Here is a 20,646-nt window from a genome sequence, read left to right on the forward strand (position 1 = left end):
TTTTGGCCAAAGTTCTCCTCAGAATAGGGATTCTTGGTTGAAGTGGTTAATGTAAAATATCACACAAAGATTTGGCGGACCCCCTGTAGTAACTCTGAGGACCCCCTAGGGGTCCTGGACCCCCTGTTGAAGACCCCTGCCTTAAAGGGATAGTTCAACCCAACATGACCTTTTTTCCTATTGATTAGTCGGAGACTTAAATTCATGGATTTGGTGTTTTTGTCACATTCCTAAGACAATAATTTGATGACCGGCAGTGGTTGCTGGTCATCAAATGATTGGCTTAGGAATGCGACAAAAACGATATATGTCTCCATGGGGTGACTCATGGATAGGGGAAAAAAAACTATCTCTGTAAGCTCTACAGTATGTACTACATTGTGCATCGAATAGCGAAAATAACAAATCACGTCTCAATCAATCTCTGGCTCTGTCTCTCTCCCTCTCTCCCTCTCTCTCTGTCTGTCTGTCTCTCTCTCTGTCAATCTTTCTGTGTCTCTCTCTCTCTCTTTGTCTCTCTGTCAATCTTTCTGTGTCTCTCTCTCTCTTTGTTTGTTTGTCTCTCTGTCAATCTTTCTTTCTGAGTGTCTCCGACTCGCCCTCTGTGTGTCTCTCTCTGTCTCTCTGTCAATGTTTCTGTCAATCTCACTGCTTCTCTCTTTCTCTCCCCCCAAACCCGTTGAGGCAGATGGCCACCTATACCTACAGTCTCTCTCTCTCTCTCTCTCTCTCTCTCTCTCTCTCTCTCTCTCTCTCTCTCTGTTAAAGGACAGTTTTTCCATGCAGTGTCGTCGTCGCCAACTGTTTGCTCGTGTGTCCAAAAATATGGTCTATGTAAGGTTTCATGAGATGACTTTGGTTATGATTGGTGGAATCGACGTGATTCCACGTTTCTCATTCAAAATCGAACTTGGGGTCTTATGCATTGGGAAGGGGACGCTAAAGCCAAACATCTTAACCGCTAGCCTAAGAGGAAATCCCCCCCTTTGCCTTATAGTCTTTTGATCTTCAGGTCGAGGCTCTGATTCGCTCAGAGAGATGTACGGCACAGTACCAAAAGTACTAAAATGTTTGAAAATAGTCTAGGTATAAAATAGGCCTAAAGTGGTTAATGTATGTTTTATAATAACATAATTTAAATCTGCACAGTAACTAGTAAAGTTTTCAAATAATTGTAGTGGAGTAAAAGTACAGTATATGCCTCTGAGATGTAGTGGAGTAAAAGTAAAAGTATTGAAAATGGAAAAGAGAGAGCTTGGACACATCATTCAAAGGTCTTCAGATGGTTGTAGAGAGTCTGGACACATCATTCAAAGGTCTTCAGGTGGCTGTAGAGAGCCTGGACACATCATTCAAAGGTCTTCAGGTGGCTGTAGAGAGCCTGGACACATCATTCAAAGGTCTTCAGATGGTTGTAGAGAGTTTGGACACATCATTCAAAGGTCTTCAGATGGTTGTAGAGAGTCTGATGGACACATCATTCAAAGGTCTTCAGGTGGTTGTAGAGAGTCTGGACACATCATTCAAAGGTCTTCAGATGGTTGTAGAGAGTCTGGACACATCATTCAAAGGTCTTCAGATGGTTGTAGAGAGTCTGGACACATCATTCAAAGGTCTTCATGTGGTTGTAGAGAGTCTGATGGACACATCATTCAAAGGTCTTCATGTGGTTGTAGAGAGTCTGATGGACACATCATTCAAAGGTCTTCAGATGGTTGTAGAGAGTCTGGACACATCATTCAAAGGTCTTCAGATGGTTGTAGAGAGTCTGGACACATCATTCAAAGGTCTTCAGATGGTTGTAGAGAGTCTGGACACATCATTCAAAGGTCTTCATGTGGTTGTAGAGAGTCTGATGGACACATCATTCAAAGGTCTTCAGATGGTTGTAGAGAGTCTGGACACATCATTCAAAGGTCTTCAGATGGTTGTAGAGAGTCTGGACACATCATTCAAAGGTCTTCAGATGGTTGTAGAGAGTCTGGACACATCATTCAAAGGTCTTCATATGGTTGTAGAGAGTCTGGACACATCATTCAAAGGTCTTCAGGTGGTTGTACAGAGCCTGGACGTAGGTGAACACACACATGGGGTCTGGCTTGTTGCCCATCACCAGCATGTCCTCCACCTCGATGAGTCGTATGCAGTCCGCCTGAACCCTGGAGGACGAGGGGGACGACAAGACAAGACCACAGTGAGCACAACAAGACCACAGTGAGCACAACAAGACCACAGTGAGCACAACAAGACCACTGTGAGCACAACAAGCTAAACAGTAAACAAGATTTTTTTTGTCACTGTATATATTTGCACATTCGTGAAATTTGTCCTCTGCATTTTACCCATCCTATAAACACAAGGAGCAGTGATGTCATTTACCAATCCTATAAACACAAGGAGCAGTGATGTCATTTACCCATCCTATAAACACAAGGAGCAGTGATGTCATTTACCCATCCTATAAACGCAAGGAGCAGTGAGCAGCCAATGTGCAGCGCTGGCCTGGAATGGTAAGCTACCTGGGTCAGGCGGGCTCAATAACCAATCAGCTATGGCCGCCCCATTAACTTATATTAGAGAGAGGCAGTTCTAGGATGTGTTATTAACTTACTCTACGGCAGCCCTCATAACCTAACCCTAACCCCGAAATAAAGTAACTAAAACCGGAAGTAAAGTAACAAAATCCGCCCCCAAAAAAATGGGATGCTGGCGACGCATGCATGCGTGCCCATCGTGCCTAGGCGCAGCCTATACTAGCGTTCTGGCTACACCACTGCTCTACAGTAGAGAGAGAGACAGTTCTAGGTTGTGTTATTAACTTACTCTACAGTAGAGAGAGACAGTTCTAGGTTGTGTTATTAACTCACTCTACAGTAGAGAGAGAGACAGTTCTAGGTTGTGTTATTAACTTACTCTACAGTAGAGAGAGACAGTTCTAGGTTGTGTTATTAACTTACTCTACAGTAAAGAGAGAGAGTTCTAGGTTGTGTTATTAACTTACTCTACAGTAGAGAGAGACAGTTCTAGGTTGTGTTAATAACTTACTCTACAGTAGAGAGAGACAGTTCTAGGTTGTGTTATTAACTTACTCTACAGTAGAGAGAGACAGTTCTAGGTTGTGTTATTAACTTACTCTACAGTAGAGAGAGACAGTTCTAGGTTGTGTTAATAACTTACTCTACAGTAGAGAGAGACAGTTCTAGGTTGTGTTATTAACTTACTCTACAGTAGAGAGAGACAGTTCTAGGTTGTGTTATTAACTTACTCTACAGTAGAGAGAGACAGTTCTAGGTTGTGTTATTAACTTACTCTACAGTAGAGAGAGACAGTTCTAGGTTGTGTTATTAACTTACTCTACTGTAGAGAGAGACAGTTCTAGGTTGTGTTATTAACTTACTCTACAGTAGAGAGACAGTTCTAGGTTGTGTTATTAACTCACTCTACAGTACAGAGACAGTTCTAGGTTGTGTTATTAACTTACTCTACAGTAGAGAGACAGTTCTAGGTTGTGTTATTAACTCACTCTACAGTAGAGAGAGAGACAGTTCTAGGTTGTGTTATTAACTTACTCTACAGTAGAGAGAGAGACAGTTCTAGGTTGTGTTATTAACTTACTCTACAGTAGAGAGACAGTTCTAGGTTGTGTTATTAACTTACTCTACAGTAGAGAGAGAGACAGTTCTAGGTTGTGTTATTAACTCACTCTACAGTAGAGAGAGAGACAGTTCTAGGTTGTGTTATTAACTCACTCTACAGTAGAGAGAGACAGTTCTAGGTTGTGTTATTAACTCACTCTACAGTAAAGAGAGACAGTTCTAGGTTGTGTTATTAACTTACTCTACAGTAGAGAGAGACAGTTCTAGGTTGTGTTATTAACTTACTCTACAGTAGAGAGAGAGACAGTTCTAGGTTGTGTTATTAACTTACTCTACAGTAGAGAGAGACAGTTCTAGGTTGTGTTATTAACTTACTCTACAGTAGAGAGAGAGACAGTTCTAGGTTGTGTTATTAACTTACTCTACAGTAGAGAGAGACAGTTCTAGGTTGTGTTATTAACTTACTCTACAGTAAAGAGAGACAGTTCTAGGTTGTGTTATTAACTTACTCTACAGTAGAGAGAGAGAGAGACAGTTCTAGGTTGTGTTATTAACTCACTCTACAGTAGAGAGAGACAGTTCTAGGTTGTGTTATTAACTCACTCTACAGTAGAGAGAGACAGTTCTAGGTTGTGTTATTAACTTACTGTACAGTAGAGAGACAGTTCTAGGTTGTGTTATTAACTTACTCTACAGTAAAGAGAGACAGTTCTAGGTTGTGTTATTAACTCACTCTACAGTAGAGACAGAGACAGTTCTAGGTTGTGTTATTAACTCACTCTACAGTAAAGAGAGAGACAGTTCTAGGTTGTGTTATTAACTCACTCTACAGTAGAGAGAGAGACAGTTCTAGGTTGTGTTATTAACTCACTCTACAGTAGAGAGCAACAGTTCTAGGTTGTGTTATTAACTTACTCTACAGTAGAGAGAGACAGTTCTAGGTTGTGTTATTAACTTACTCTACAGTAGAGAGAGAGACAGTTCTAGGTTGTGTTATTAACTTACTCTACAGTAGAGAGAGAGACAGTTCTAGGTTGTGTTATTAACTTACTCTACAGTAGAGAGAGACAGTTCTAGGTTGTGTTATTAACTCACTCTACAGTAGAGAGAGACAGTTCTAGGTTGTGTTATTAACTCACTCTACAGTAAAGAGAGAGACAGTTCTAGGTTGTGTTATTAACTTACTCTACAGTAGAGAGAGAGACAGTTCTAGGTTGTGTTATTAACTTACTCTACAGTAGAGAGACAGTTCTAGGTTGTGTTATTAACTCACTCTACAGTAGAGAGAGAGACAGTTCTAGGTTGTGTTATTAACTCACTCTACAGTAGAGAGACAGTTCTAGGTTGTGTTATTAACTTACTCTACAGTAGAGAGAGACAGTTCTAGGTTGTGTTATTAACTTACTCTACAGTAGAGAGAGACAGTTCTAGGTTGTGTTATTAACTCACTCTACAGTAGAGAGAGACAGTTCTAGGTTGTGTTATTAACTTACTCTACAGTAGAGAGAGAGACAGTTCTAGGTTGTGTTATTAACTTACTCTACAGTAGAGAGACAGTTCTAGGTTGTGTTATTAACTTACTCTACAGTAGAGAGAGACAGTTCTAGGTTGTGTTATTAACTTACTCTACAGTAGAGAGAGACAGTTCTAGGTTGTGTTATTAACTCACTCTACAGTAGAGAGAGACAGTTCTAGGTTGTGTTATTAACTTACTCTACAGTAGAGAGAGAGACAGTTCTAGGTTGTGTTATTAACTTACTCTACAGTAGAGAGAGACAGTTCTAGGTTGTGTTATTAACTTACTCTACAGTAAAGAGAGACAGTTCTAGGTTGTGTTATTAACTCACTCTACAGTAAAGAGAGACAGTTCTAGGTTGTGTTATTAACTCACTCTACAGTAAAGAGAGACAGTTCTAGGTTGTGTTATTAACTTACTCTACAGTAGAGAGACAGTTCTAGGTTGTGTTATTAACTCACTCTACAGTAAAGAGAGACAGTTCTAGGTTGTGTTATTAACTTACTCTACAGTAGAGAGACAGTTCTAGGTTGTGTTATTAACTCACTCTACAGTAAAGAGAGACAGTTCTAGGTTGTGTTATTAACTCACTCTACAGTAAAGAGAGACAGTTCTAGGTTGTGTTATTAACTTACTCTACAGTAGAGAGAGACAGTTCTAGGTTGTGTTATTAACTTACTCTACAGTAGAGAGAGAGACAGTTCTAGGTTGTGTTATTAACTTACTCTATAGTAGAAAGACAGTTCTAGGTTGTGTTATTAACTTACTCTACAGTAGAGAGAGACAGTTCTAGGTTGTGTTATTAACTTACTCTACAGTAGAGAGAGACAGTTCTAGGTTGTGTTATTAACTTACTCTACAGTAAAGAGAGACAGTTCTAGGTTGTGTTATTAACTCACTCTACAGTAAAGAGAGACAGTTCTAGGTTGTGTTATTAACTTACTCTACAGTAAAGAGAGACAGTTCTAGGTTGTGTTATTAACTCACTCTACAGTAAATTGTGTTATTAACTTACTCTACAGTAGAGAGAGACAGTTCTAGGTTGTGTTATTAACTTACTCTACAGTAGAGAGACAGTTCTAGGTTGTGTTATTAACTTACTCTACAGTAAAGGGAGACAGTTCTAGGTTGTGTTATTAACTCACTCTACAGTAGAGAGACAGTTCTAGGTTGTGTTATTAACTTACTCTACAGTAAAGAGAGACAGTTCTAGGTTGTGTTATTAACTTACTCTACAGTAAAGAGAGACAGTTCTAGGTTGTGTTATTAACTTACTCTACAGTAGAGAGACAGTTCTAGGTTGTGTTATTAACTTACTCTACAGTAAAGAGAGACAGTTCTAGGTTGTGTTATTAACTCACTCTACAGTAAAGAGAGACAGTTCTAGGTTGTGTTATTAACTCACTCTACAGTAGAGAGAGAGACAGTTCTAGGTTGTGTTATTAACTCACTCTACAGTAGAGAGAGACAGTTCTAGGTTGTGTTATTAACTTACTCTACAGTAAAGAGAGACAGTTCTAGGTTGTGTTATTAACTTACTCTACAGTAAAGAGAGACAGTTCTAGGTTGTGTTATTAACTTACTCTACAGTAGAGAGAGACAGTTCTAGGTTGTGTTATTAACTTACTCTACAGTAAAGAGAGACAGTTCTAGGTTGTGTTATTAACTCACTCTACAGTAGAGAGAGACAGTTCTAGGTTGTGTTATTAACTTACTCTACAGTAGAGAGAGAGACAGTTCTAGGTTGTGTTATTAACTCACTCTACAGTAGAGAGAGAGAGACAGTTCTAGGTTGTGTTATTAACTTACTCTACAGTAGAGAGAGAGAGACAGTTCTAGGTTGTGTTATTAACTTACTCTACAGTAGAGAGAGAGAGACAGTTCTAGGTTGTGTTATTAACTTACTCTACAGTAGAGAGAGAGACAGTTCTAGGTTGTGTTATTAACTTACTCTACAGTAAAGAGAGACAGTTCTAGGTTGTGTTATTAACTCACTCTACAGTAAAGAGAGACAGTTCTAGGTTGTGTTATTAACTCACTCTACAGTAAAGAGAGACAGTTCTAGGTTGTGTTATTAACTTACTCTACAGTAGAGAGACAGTTCTAGGTTGTGTTATTAACTCACTCTACAGTAAAGAGAGACAGTTCTAAGTTGTGTTATTAACTTACTCTACAGTAGAGAGACAGTTCTAGGTTGTGTTATTAACTCACTCTACAGTAAAGAGAGACAGTTCTAGGTTGTGTTATTAACTCACTCTACAGTAAAGAGAGACAGTTCTAGGTTGTGTTATTAACTTACTCTACAGTAGAGAGAGACAGTTCTAGGTTGTGTTATTAACTTACTCTACAGTAGAGAGAGAGACAGTTCTAGGTTGTGTTATTAACTTACTCTACAGTAGAGAGACAGTTCTAGGTTGTGTTATTAACTCACTCTACAGTAGAGAGAGACAGTTCTAGGTTGTGTTATTAACTCACTCTACAGTAAAGAGAGACAGTTTGTGTTATTAACTTACTCTACAGTAAAGAGAGACAGTTCTAGGTTGTGTTATTAACTCACTCTACAGTAAAGAGAGACAGTTCTAGGTTGTGTTATTAACTTACTCTACAGTAAAGAGAGACAGTTCTAGGTTGTGTTATTAACTCACTCTACAGTAAAGAGAGACAGTTCTAGGTTGTGTTATTAACTTACTCTACAGTAAAGAGAGACAGTTCTAGGTTGTGTTATTAACTTACTCTACAGTAGAGAGACAGTTCTAGGTTGTGTTATTAACTTACTCTACAGTAAAGAGAGACAGTTCTAGGTTGTGTTATTAACTTACTCTACAGTAGAGAGACAGTTCTAGGTTGTGTTATTAACTCACTCTACAGTAGAGAGACAGTTCTAGGTTGTGTTATTAACTTACTCTACAGTAGAGAGACAGTTCTAGGTTGTGTTATTAACTCACTCTACAGTAGAGAGACAGTTCTAGGTTGTGTTATTAACTCACTCTACAGTAAAGAGAGACAGTTCTAGGTTGTGTTATTAACTTACTCTACAGTAGAGAGAGACAGTTCTAGGTTGTGTTATTAACTTACTCTACAGTAGAGAGACAGTTCTAGGTTGTGTTATTAACTTACTCTACAGTAAAGAGAGACAGTTCTAGGTTGTGTTATTAACTCACTCTACAGTAGAGAGACAATTCTAGGTTGTGTTATTAACTTACTCTACAGTAGAGAGACAGTTCTAGGTTGTGTTATTAACTTACTCTACAGTAAAGAGAGACAGTTCTAGGTTGTGTTATTAACTCACTCTACAGTAAAGAGAGACAGTTCTAGGTTGTGTTATTAACTCACTCTACAGTAGAGAGAGAGAGAGAGACAGTTCTAGGTTGTGTTATTAACTCACTCTACAGTAGAGAGAGACAGTTCTAGGTTGTGTTATTAACTTACTCTACAGTAAAGAGAGACAGTTCTAGGTTGTGTTATGAACTTACTCTACAGTAAAGAGAGACAGTTCTAGGTTGTGTTATTAACTTACTCTACAGTAGAGAGAGACAGTTCTAGGTTGTGTTATTAACTTACTCTACAGTAAAGAGAGACAGTTCTAGGTTGTGTTATTAACTCACTCTACAGTAGAGAGAGACAGTTCTAGGTTGTGTTATTAACTTACTCTACAGTAGAGAGAGACAGTTCTAGGTTGTGTTATTAACTTACTCTACTCTTCAGTCTAGTCTAGACGTCGAGATGAGAAGTCGCATGAAGACGCGCTCTCCGCGCTCCCGTTTGGAGACGCGCTCTCACGGCAACATATTTGCCAGTTTTTCACTGGATTTACTTTTCATTTTCATCCTTTCGTGGACGACGGATTCATTCCTAGAATACCCACAAAATCTACACCTGATGGAGACAGAAAAGGGTAATCCACGGGAAATGAAAAACGAAAAACACTCGGACTTCTACCTACTCGACACTACAGAAACAAAGCATCTGGGGTTCGCGGCTGGAGCTCTCCATACCCTCCTCGCCATGGACTCGACTAGAAAGTACGCGCCCCCGACAGGACGCATGGACCGAAGATTTTTAATCATCATTCTTCTTCTCCTGTCGGGTGATATCCACGTTAATCCAGGCCCAGTTACCACCAGGCAAACTTCTGCCCGTCTGGCGAGAGAGGCAAACTTGGCCAACGAAGCTAGCGCTGCTAACGTTGCTATCGTTGCCAGCGACAACGTCGCACAACAACAACAAACCCACGCCGCTAGCTCTCGTTCCCAACAAGCCAACGCACCCTCGGACTGCATCAACACCACAGCTGTACTCGCCGCTCCACGACGCGCGACGGAGAGACGCTGCGCAACGGAAGAAACCTATCCACGGACACTTCTGGCGGTTCCAGGCGGCACAAGGACCAGGATGGACCCCCGTGGACACAGACGAAGGCCCCCCTCAACCCCCCATCCCCCCATCCCCCAAGCCCCACAGCTGGTTGCTTACCACCGAGAACCAGACGATGCCCAACCCCCCACCCCCCCCCAACCCCCACAGATGGCCGCGCACAGCGAAACAGAGGCTTTGATGGACGCTAACACCTCAACACCCCCCTCCCCCCCCGATACTGCTTCTCTCTGTGGACTATCAGTGGACAGTCATCTTTTCATTGAACAAATGAAAAAATCGTTTGGCGTTGGCTTGCACATGATACACCTCAATGTGAATTCCCTTGTAGGAGACAAGCTAACACAAATCAAGCAGATGTTTTATGATGGTAAGGTTGACATTTTAACTTTCTCTGAAACGAAACTTGATCATACGATAGATGATACTGATATTGAGATTGAAAACTACAAACTTTTCAGAAAAGATAGAAACAGAAACGGGGGCGGCGTATGCATGTATGTACATAAAGACAATGTCTGCATCCTTCGTGAAGACCTGAATGATGCAGACATTGAAGCTGTGTGGGTCGAGATCATTTTTGAAAATGCTAAACCTGTGCTAGTCGGTACCATATACAGACCTCCTAACCAGACTGATTTCTATGATAGACTTGATGAATGTTTAGCTAAAGTGGACAATGAGGAGACAGTACTTCTTGGTGACTTTAACACTGACATGCTCCGTAAGGAAGCGTCAGTGTTTAAGTCATTCAGGGGGTTTTGTAATCGGCACTCACTCCACCAGCTGATCACTCAGCCCACAAGGCTGTGTGTTTCCACTCAAACTATCATAGATCTCATTCTAACAACGGACAAGGACAAAATCCTCAATAGTGGTGTTACTACCTGTGGCATATCTGATCATAACATGATCTTCTGCACCAGAAAGAAACGTAAACCTAAGACCGGTTACCACCAAACAGTCACGATCAGAGACCTCAAAAACTACAAGAGTGAGGACTTAGATCACAGACTGGAGGAACAGGATTGGTCCGACGTACTAAACAGCACACAGGTAGACGAATGTTGGCTTGGTTTCAAAACCAAATTCATTCAAATTTTGGACAGTGTGGCTCCCATGAAAACCATCAGGGTCAAAACCCGCTCGGTTCCATGGATGAATTCGGATATCCTTACTACCATGAAAGTCAGAGACAAAAAGTGTTCTGACTATCATAAAAGTAGGATCAAACTTGCCAAAAGCTTCAACAAAGGTCTCGAATCCCACGTAGCGAAACTCAAAAAAGAGAAAAACATGCTAAGAAACAAGGTTAATGGCATGCTGCTGTTAGCAGAAAAAAGCTACCTCGATGGCAAAATTGAGGAAAATCAAAACAAACCACGTGAGCTCTGGAAGCTATTCAACAACCTACTAGGCTGCAGCAAGAAATTGAAAACCAGGTTTACAAACATAAACCTCAAGGTGAATGACACTCTCATTTCATCCAAACGGGAAGTGAGTAAAATCCTCAACATATTCTTCACGACCGTGGCCTCAGAGTTAGTTGAAAAACTACCCCCTCACTCTGGGAGTCATGGTGGAGAGTATGTTGATTCATTTTACGATAAACAGGGTGTACGCAAAGATGATTTTAAACTCTCCCCTGTGTCAACAGATGAGGTGTTTAAAAAATTGAGTGCACTCCAACAACACAGAGCCACAGGTCCCGACAACATCCCCGCTAAATTTCTAAAAGACTCAGCCGCCTCCATTGCCCCAATCATTACCCACATAATAAACCTCTCCATCATACAGGGACGGGTCCCTAACGACTTCAAAAAAGCAAGAGTGACCCCTCTGTACAAAAAAGGAAACCAATTAGACCCTGGCAACTACCGCCCTATTTCTATTCTTAGCTCCATCTCGAAAGTCATGGAAAAAATAGTCTATGAACAGGTTGATAAGTACCTTGCCGAAAAAAATCTAATTTACGAATTCCAATCTGGTTTCAGAACAAACCACTCCACTGACACATGCCTTCTCTATTTGAACGACTCTATCAAACAAGATGTCGACAAGGGCAAATATTGCGGCATGGTCATGCTGGACCTCCAGAAGGCTTTTGACACCGTTAATCACCCAATTATGATCAATAAGCTCAAAGCAATAGGCTTTGATGACACGTCGGTGAACTGGATGAGATCCTACCTGGAGGGGAGGGAGCAAGTGGTGGAAGTAAACGGCACCCAGTCCCCTCCTCTCCCAGTGACTTGTGGTGTTCCTCAAGGAAGCATACTAGGACCACTACTGTTCCTGATATACGTGAATGATATGTCCTCAGCTTGCGACTGCAAACTGTTCCTGTTCGCAGATGACTCGGCTCTGCTGGTCTCGGACAGGGACAGGCTGCAGGTTGAGAAAACTCTCAGCACTGAACTCAACAAGATCTGCATCTGGCTCTCCGACAACAAACTCTCATTACACCTGGGTAAAACTGAATCCATCCTCTTTGGGTCCAACCCTAACCTTAGAAAGGCTGAGAGTTTCACGATCAAAGTGGGTGAAAATGTTATCACAAGAAAGGAGGAAATTACCTACCTGGGTTCCATCTTAGAGGCAAACCTCTCAGGTGACAAAAACGCTGAAAAGACGATCAAAAAGGTCCACAAAATAACACGGAGGATGTGGAGGCTTGTTCGTAAAGTCAGTAAGAATACTCTGAAGATTCTTATAGGGGCCCTCATACAAGGTCATTATGATTATGCATGCACTTCATGGTATCACAACACCTCCAAGGCCCTAAAAACAAGGCTCCAAACATCCCAAAACAAACTTGTAAGGCTACTTCTTGGCCTCAATTACAAAACCCATCTAACCCCTGATCATTTTGCTAGGCTTGGATGGCTTAGGGTTGAGGACAGAGTACAGCAACTTGCTATGGGCCTGGTCTTCAAGATACACCACAACATTGGGATCCCCCTGTATTTGTCAAAATACTTCCAAAATGTTAATCAAGTCCATGATCATAACACCAGAGGCAGCTCCACAAACCATGTTCAACCCAGATTTGGCACAACAAAGGGAATGAACTCTTTCTCATGCTATTCATCTAAAATGTGGAATGCCCTACCAAAAGGAGTAAAGGAGTGCAAAACCCTACTCACTTTCAAAAATGCCCTAAAGATACACCTTCAGGAGGCTGCAATTCAAAAATGGCCCCTGTCCAAGTCCTAACCTACCCCATGTCCTAACCTAACCCCCCCCCCCTCTCTTTCTTTTTTGTACATATTTTTCACCCTTCATACCAGTAACCTGTAAACTGATTGTATGACATTCTGTATAGTAGTGTGTATATCTGTCTGTCTCTTATATGTCAACATGATTTGTGTGCATGGGGATCTCATCTTAAACAAGCTACGTGCTTAACTGAGCTATCCAGTTTAGTAGACCTTGTATTGCGAATTTGTACTTCCATGTACTGTTATGTACTGTCATGTACTGTTCTCATGTCTTACTAAATAAAGTACATCAATCAATCAATCAATCTACAGTAGAGAGAGAGACAGTTCTAGGTTGTGTTATTAACTTACTCTACAGTAGAGAGAGAGACAGTTCTAGGTTGTGTTATTAACTTACTCTACAGTAGAGAGAGAGACAGTTCTAGGTTGTGTTATTAACTTACTCTACAGTAGAGAGAGACAGTTCTAGGTTGTGTTATTAACTCACTCTACAGTAGAGAGAGACAGTTCTAGGTTGTGTTATTAACTCACTCTACAGTAAAGAGAGAGAGACAGTTCTAGGTTGTGTTATTAACTTACTCTACAGTAGAGAGAGAGACAGTTCTAGGTTGTGTTATTAACTTACTCTACAGTAGAGAGACAGTTCTAGGTTGTGTTATTAACTCACTCTACAGTAGAGAGAGAGACAGTTCTAGGTTGTGTTATTAACTTACTCTACAGTAGAGAGACAGTTCTAGGTTGTGTTATTAACTTACTCTACAGTAGAGAGAGACAGTTCTAGGTTGTGTTATTAACTTACTCTACAGTAGAGAGAGACAGTTCTAGGTTGTGTTATTAACTTACTCTACAGTAGAGAGAGAGACAGTTCTAGGTTGTGTTATTAACTTACTCTACAGTAGAGAGAGAGACAGTTCTAGGTTGTGTTATTAACTTACTCTACAGTAGAGAGAGACAGTTCTAGGTTGTGTTATTAACTTACTCTACAGTAGAGAGAGACAGTTCTAGGTTGTGTTATTAACTCACTCTACAGTAGAGAGAGACAGTTCTAGGTTGTGTTATTAACTTACTCTACAGTAGAGAGAGAGACAGTTCTAGGTTGTGTTATTAACTTACTCTACAGTAGAGAGAGACAGTTCTAGGTTGTGTTATTAACTTACTCTACAGTAAAGAGAGACAGTTCTAGGTTGTGTTATTAACTCACTCTACAGTAAAGAGAGACCGTTCTAGGTTGTGTTATTAACTCACTCTACAGTAAAGAGAGACAGTTCTAGGTTGTGTTATTAACTTACTCTACAGTAGAGAGACAGTTCTAGGTTGTGTTATTAACTCACTCTACAGTAAAGAGAGACAGTTCTAGGTTGTGTTATTAACTTACTCTACAGTAGAGAGACAGTTCTAGGTTGTGTTATTAACTCACTCTACAGTAAAGAGAGACAGTTCTAGGTTGTGTTATTAACTCACTCTACAGTAAAGAGAGAAAGTTCTAGGTTGTGTTATTAACTTACTCTACAGTAGAGAGAGACAGTTCTAGGTTGTGTTATTAACTTACTCTACAGTAGAGAGACAGTTCTAGGTTGTGTTATTAACTTACTCTACAGTAAAGAGAGACAGTTCTAGGTTGTGTTATTAACTCACTCTACAGTAGAGAGACAGTTCTAGGTTGTGTTATTAACTTACTCTACAGTAGAGAGACAGTTCTATGTTGTGTTATTAACTTACTCTACAGTAAAGAGAGACAGTTCTAGGTTGTGTTATTAACTCACTCTACAGTAAAGAGAGACAGTTCTAGGTTGTGTTATTAACTCACTCTACAGTAGAGAGAGAGACAGTTCTAGGTTGTGTTATTAACTTACTCTACAGTAGAGAGAGACAGTTCTAGGTTGTGTTATTAACTTACTCTACAGTAAAGAGAGACAGTTCTAGGTTGTGTTATTAACTCACTCTACAGTAGAGAGAGACAGTTCTAGGTTGTGTTATTAACTCACTCTACAGTAAAGAGAGAGACAGTTCTAGGTTGTGTTATTAACTTACTCTAAAGTAGAGAGAGAGACAGTTCTAGGTTGTGTTATTAACTTACTCTACAGTAGAGAGACAGTTCTAGGTTGTGTTATTAACTCACTCTACAGTAGAGAGAGAGACAGTTCTAGGTTGTGTTATTAACTCACTCTACAGTAGAGAGAGAGACAGTTCTAGGTTGTGTTATTAACTCACTCTACAGTAGAGAGACAGTTCTAGGTTGTGTTATTAACTTACTCTACAGTAGAGAGAGACAGTTCTAGGTTGTGTTATTAACTTACTCTACTGTAGAGAGACAGTTCTAGGTTGTGTTATTAACTTACTCTACAGTAGAGAGAGACAGTTCTAGGTTGTGTTATTAACTTACTCTACAGTAGAGAGAGACAGTTCTAGGTTGTGTTATTAACTCACTCTACAGTAGAGAGAGACAGTTCTAGGTTGTGTTATTAACTTACTCTACAGTAGAGAGAGAGACAGTTCTAGGTTGTGTTATTAACTTACTCTACAGTAGAGAGAGACAGTTCTAGGTTGTGTTATTAACTTACTCTACAGTAAAGAGAGACAGTTCTAGGTTGTGTTATTAACTCACTCTACAGTAAAGAGAGACCGTTCTAGGTTGTGTTATTAACTCACTCTACAGTAAAGAGAGACAGTTCTAGGTTGTGTTATTAACTTACTCTACAGTAGAGAGACAGTTCTAGGTTGTGTTATTAACTCACTCTACAGTAAAGAGAGACAGTTCTAGGTTGTGTTATTAACTTACTCTACAGTAGAGAGACAGTTCTAGGTTGTGTTATTAACTCACTCTACAGTAAAGAGAGACAGTTCTAGGTTGTGTTATTAACTTACTCTACAGTAGAGAGACAGTTCTAGGTTGTGTTATTAACTCACTCTACAGTAAAGAGAGACAGTTCTAGGTTGTGTTATTAACTCACTCTACAGTAAAGAGAGACAGTTCTAGGTTGTGTTATTAACTTACTCTACAGTAGAGAGAGACAGTTCTAGGTTGTGTTATTAACTTACTCTACAGTAGAGAGACAGTTCTAGGTTGTGTTATTAACTTACTCTACAGTAAAGAGAGACAGTTCTAGGTTGTGTTATTAACTCACTCTACAGTAGAGAGACAGTTCTAGGTTGTGTTATTAACTTACTCTACAGTAGAGAGACAGTTCTAGGTTGTGTTATTAACTTACTCTACAGTAAAGAGAGACAGTTCTAGGTTGTGTTATTAACTCACTCTACAGTAAAGAGAGACAGTTCTAGGTTGTGTTATTAACTCACTCTACAGTAGAGAGAGAGACAGTTCTAGGTTGTGTTATTAACTTACTCTACAGTAGAGAGAGACAGTTCTAGGTTGTGTTATTAACTTACTCTACAGTAAAGAGAGACAGTTCTAGGTTGTGTTATTAACTCACTCTACAGTAGAGAGAGACAGTTCTAGGTTGTGTTATTAACTCACTCTACAGTAAAGAGAGAGACAGTTCTAGGTTGTGTTATTAACTTACTCTACAGTAGAGAGAGAGACAGTTCTAGGTTGTGTTATTAACTTACTCTACAGTAGAGAGACAGTTCTAGGTTGTGTTATTAACTCACTCTACAGTAGAGAGAGAGACAGTTCTAGGTTGTGTTATTAACTCACTCTACAGTAGAGAGACAGTTCTAGGTTGTGTTATTAACTTACTCTACAGTAGAGAGAGACAGTTCTAGGTTGTGTTATTAACTTACTCTACAGTAGAGAGAGACAGTTCTAGGTTGTGTTATTAACTCACTCTACAGTAGAGAGAGACAGTTCTAGTTTGTGTTATTAACTTACTCTACAGTAGAGAGAGAGACAGTTCTAGGTTGTGTTATTAACTTACTCTACAGTAGAGAGAGACAGTTCTAGGTTGTGTTATTAACTCACTCTACAGTAGAGAGAGACAGTTCTAGGTTGTGTTATTAACTTACTCTACAGTAGAGAGAGAGACAGTTCTAGGTTGTGTTATTAACTTACTCTACAGTAGAGAGAGACAGTTCTAGGTTGTGTTATTAACTCACTCTACAGTAGAGAGAGACAGTTCTAGGTTGTGTTATTAACTCACTCTACAGTAGAGAGAGACAGTTCTAGGTTGTGTTATTAACTTACTCTACAGTAGAGAGAGAGACAGTTCTAGGTTGTGTTATTAACTTACTCTACAGTAGAGAGAGACAGTTCTAGGTTGTGTTATTAACTTACTCTACAGTAAAGAGAGACAGTTCTAGGTTGTGTTATTAACTTACTCTACAGTAAAGAGAGACAGTTCTAGGTTGTGTTATTAACTCACTCTACAGTAGAGAGAGACAGTTCTAGGTTGTGTTATTAACTTACTCTACAGTAAAGAGAGACAGTTCTAGGTTGTGTTATTAACTTACTCTATTACTTACTCTACTTACTCTACTTACTCTAACTTACTCTACTTACTCTATCTATATGAGTATTAACTTACTCAGTTCTAGGTTGTGTTATCAACTTACTCTACAGTAGAGAGACAGTTCTAGGTTGTGTTATTAACTCACTCTACAGTAAAGAGAGACAGTTCTAGGTTGTGTTATTAACTCACTCTACAGTAAAGAGAGACAGTTCTAGGTTGTGTTATTAACTTACTCTACAGTAGAGAGAGACAGTTCTAGGTTGTGTTATTAACTTACTCTACAGTAAAGAGAGACAGTTCTAGGTTGTGTTATTAACTCACTCTACAGTAGAGAGACAGTTCTAGGTTGTGTTATTAATTTACTCTACAGTAGAGAGACAGTTCTAGGTTGTGTTATTAACTTACTCTACAGTAAAGAGAGACAGTTCTAGGTTGTGTTATTAACTCACTCTACAGTAAAGAGAGACAGTTCTAGGTTGTGTTATTAACTCACTCTACAGTAGAGAGAGAGACAGTTCTAGGTTGTGTTATTAACTCACTCTACAGTAGAGAGAGAGACAGTTCTAGGTTGTGTTATTAACTCACTCTACAGTAGAGAGAGACAGTTCTAGGTTGTGTTATTAACTTACTCTACAGTAGAGAGAGACAGTTCTAGGTTGTGTTATTAACTTACTCTACAGTAGAGAGAGACAGTTCTAGGTTGTGTTATTAACTTACTCTACAGTAGAGAGAGACAGTTCTAGGTTGTGTTATTAACTCACTCTACAGTAGAGAGAGACAGTTCTAGGTTGTGTTATTAACTTACTCTACAGTAGAGAGAGAGACAGTTCTAGGTTGTGTTATTAACTTACTCTACAGTAGAGAGAGACAGTTCTAGGTTGTGTTATTAACTTACTCTACAGTAAAGAGAGACAGTTCTAGGTTGTGTTATTAACTCACTCTACAGTAAAGAGAGACCGTTCTAGGTTGTGTTATTAACTCACTCTACAGTAAAGAGAGACAGTTCTAGGTTGTGTTATTAACTTACTCTACAGTAGAGAGACAGTTCTAGGTTGTGTTATTAACTCACTCTACAGTAAAGAGAGACAGTTCTAGGTTGTGTTATTAACTTACTCTACAGTAGAGAGACAGTTCTAGGTTGTGTTATTAACTCACTCTACAGTAAAGAGAGACAGTTCTAGGTTGTGTTATTAACTTACTCTACAGTAGAGAGACAGTTCTAGGTTGTGTTATTAACTCACTCTACAGTAAAGAGAGACAGTTCTAGGTTGTGTTATTAACTCACTCTACAGTAAAGAGAGACAGTTCTAGGTTGTGTTATTAACTTACTCTACAGTAGAGAGAGACAGTTCTAGGTTGTGTTATTAACTTACTCTACAGTAGAGAGACAGTTCTAGGTTGTGTTATTAACTTACTCTACAGTAAAGAGAGACAGTTCTAGGTTGTGTTATTAACTCACTCTACAGTAGAGAGACAGTTCTAGGTTGTGTTATTAACTTACTCTACAGTAGAGAGACAGTTCTAGGTTGTGTTATTAACTTACTCTACAGTAAAGAGAGACAGTTCTAGGTTGTGTTATTAACTCACTCTACAGTAAAGAGAGACAGTTCTAGGTTGTGTTATTAACTCACTCTACAGTAGAGAGAGAGACAGTTCTAGGTTGTGTTATTAACTTACTCTACAGTAGAGAGAGACAGTTCTAGGTTGTGTTATTAACTTACTCTACAGTAAAGAGAGACAGTTCTAGGTTGTGTTATTAACTCACTCTACAGTAGAGAGAGACAGTTCTAGGTTGTGTTATTAACTCACTCTACAGTAAAGAGAGAGACAGTTCTAGGTTGTGTTATTAACTTACTCTACAGTAGAGAGAGAGACAGTTCTAGGTTGTGTTATTAACTTACTCTACAGTAGAGAGACAGTTCTAGGTTGTGTTATTAACTCACTCTACAGTAGAGAGAGAGACAGTTCTAGGTTGTGTTATTAACTCACTCTACAGTAGAGAGACAGTTCTAGGTTGTGTTATTAACTTACTCTACAGTAGAGAGAGACAGTTCTAGGTTGTGTTATTAACTTACTCTACAGTAGAGAGAGACAGTTCTAGGTTGTGTTATTAACTCACTCTACAGTAGAGAGAGACAGTTCTAGTTTGTGTTATTAACTTACTCTACAGTAGAGAGAGAGACAGTTCTAGGTTGTGTTATTAACTTACTCTACAGTAGAGAGAGACAGTTCTAGGTTGTGTTATTAACTCACTCTACAGTAGAGAGAGACAGTTCTAGGTTGTGTTATTAACTTACTCTACAGTAGAGAGAGAGACAGTTCTAGGTTGTGTTATTAACTTACTCTACAGTAGAGAGAGACAGTTCTAGGTTGTGTTATTAACTCACTCTACAGTAGAGAGAGACAGTTCTAGGTTGTGTTATTAACTCACTCTACAGTAGAGAGAGACAGTTCTAGGTTGTGTTATTAACTTACTCTACAGTAGAGAGAGAGACAGTTCTAGGTTGTGTTATTAACTTACTCTACAGTAGAGAGAGACAGTTCTAGGTTGTGTTATTAACTTACTCTACAGTAAAGAGAGACAGTTCTAGGTTGTGTTATTAACTTACTCTACAGTAAAGAGAGACAGTTCTAGGTTGTGTTATTAACTCACTCTACAGTAGAGAGAGACAGTTCTAGGTTGTGTTATTAACTTACTCTACAGTAAAGAGAGACAGTTCTAGGTTGTGTTATTAACTTACTCTATTACTTACTCTACTTACTCTACTTACTCTAACTTACTCTACTTACTCTATCTATATGAGTATTAACTTACTCAGTTCTAGGTTGTGTTATCAACTTACTCTACAGTAGAGAGACAGTTCTAGGTTGTGTTATTAACTCACTCTACAGTAAAGAGAGACAGTTCTAGGTTGTGTTATTAACTCACTCTACAGTAAAGAGAGACAGTTCTAGGTTGTGTTATTAACTTACTCTACAGTAGAGAGAGACAGTTCTAGGTTGTGTTATTAACTTACTCTACAGTAAAGAGAGACAGTTCTAGGTTGTGTTATTAACTCACTCTACAGTAGAGAGACAGTTCTAGGTTGTGTTATTAATTTACTCTACAGTAGAGAGACAGTTCTAGGTTGTGTTATTAACTTACTCTACAGTAAAGAGAGACAGTTCTAGGTTGTGTTATTAACTCACTCTACAGTAAAGAGAGACAGTTCTAGGTTGTGTTATTAACTCACTCTACAGTAGAGAGAGAGACAGTTCTAGGTTGTGTTATTAACTCACTCTACAGTAGAGAGAGAGACAGTTCTAGGTTGTGTTATTAACTCACTCTACAGTAGAGAGAGACAGTTCTAGGTTGTGTTATTAACTTACTCTACAGTAGAGAGAGACAGTTCTAGGTTGTGTTATTAACTTACTCTACAGTAGAGAGAGACAGTTCTAGGTTGTGTTATTAACTCACTCTACAGTAAAGAGAGACAGTTCTAGGTTGTGTTATTAACTTACTCTACAGTAAAGAGAGACAGTTCTAGGTTGTG

General features: G+C 39.3%; 1 protein-coding gene across 4 annotated transcripts in view; it reads right to left on the reverse strand.

Annotated features, from left to right (window-relative positions):
• Positions 1–1,654: 1,654 nt before the first annotated feature.
• The window catches only part of LOC311056658 (uncharacterized protein), a 54,682-nt gene continuing 35,690 nt past the window's right edge, over positions 1,655–20,646 (reverse strand). For all 4 annotated transcript variants that reach the window (XM_084073451.1, XM_084073452.1, XM_084073453.1 and 1 more), the window contains exon 12: positions 1,655–2,159. In XM_084073451.1, the coding sequence (XP_083929577.1) occupies positions 2,033–2,159 (127 nt within the window). In that variant the 3' untranslated portion in view covers positions 1,655–2,032. The remainder of the gene's footprint in view (positions 2,160–20,646) is intronic.

The sequence above is a fragment of the Gymnoscopelus microlampas genome, assembly GCF_963454915.1.
Source record: "Gymnoscopelus microlampas genome assembly, chromosome: 12".
Classification (NCBI taxonomy): domain Eukaryota; kingdom Metazoa; phylum Chordata; class Actinopteri; order Myctophiformes; family Myctophidae; genus Gymnoscopelus; species Gymnoscopelus microlampas.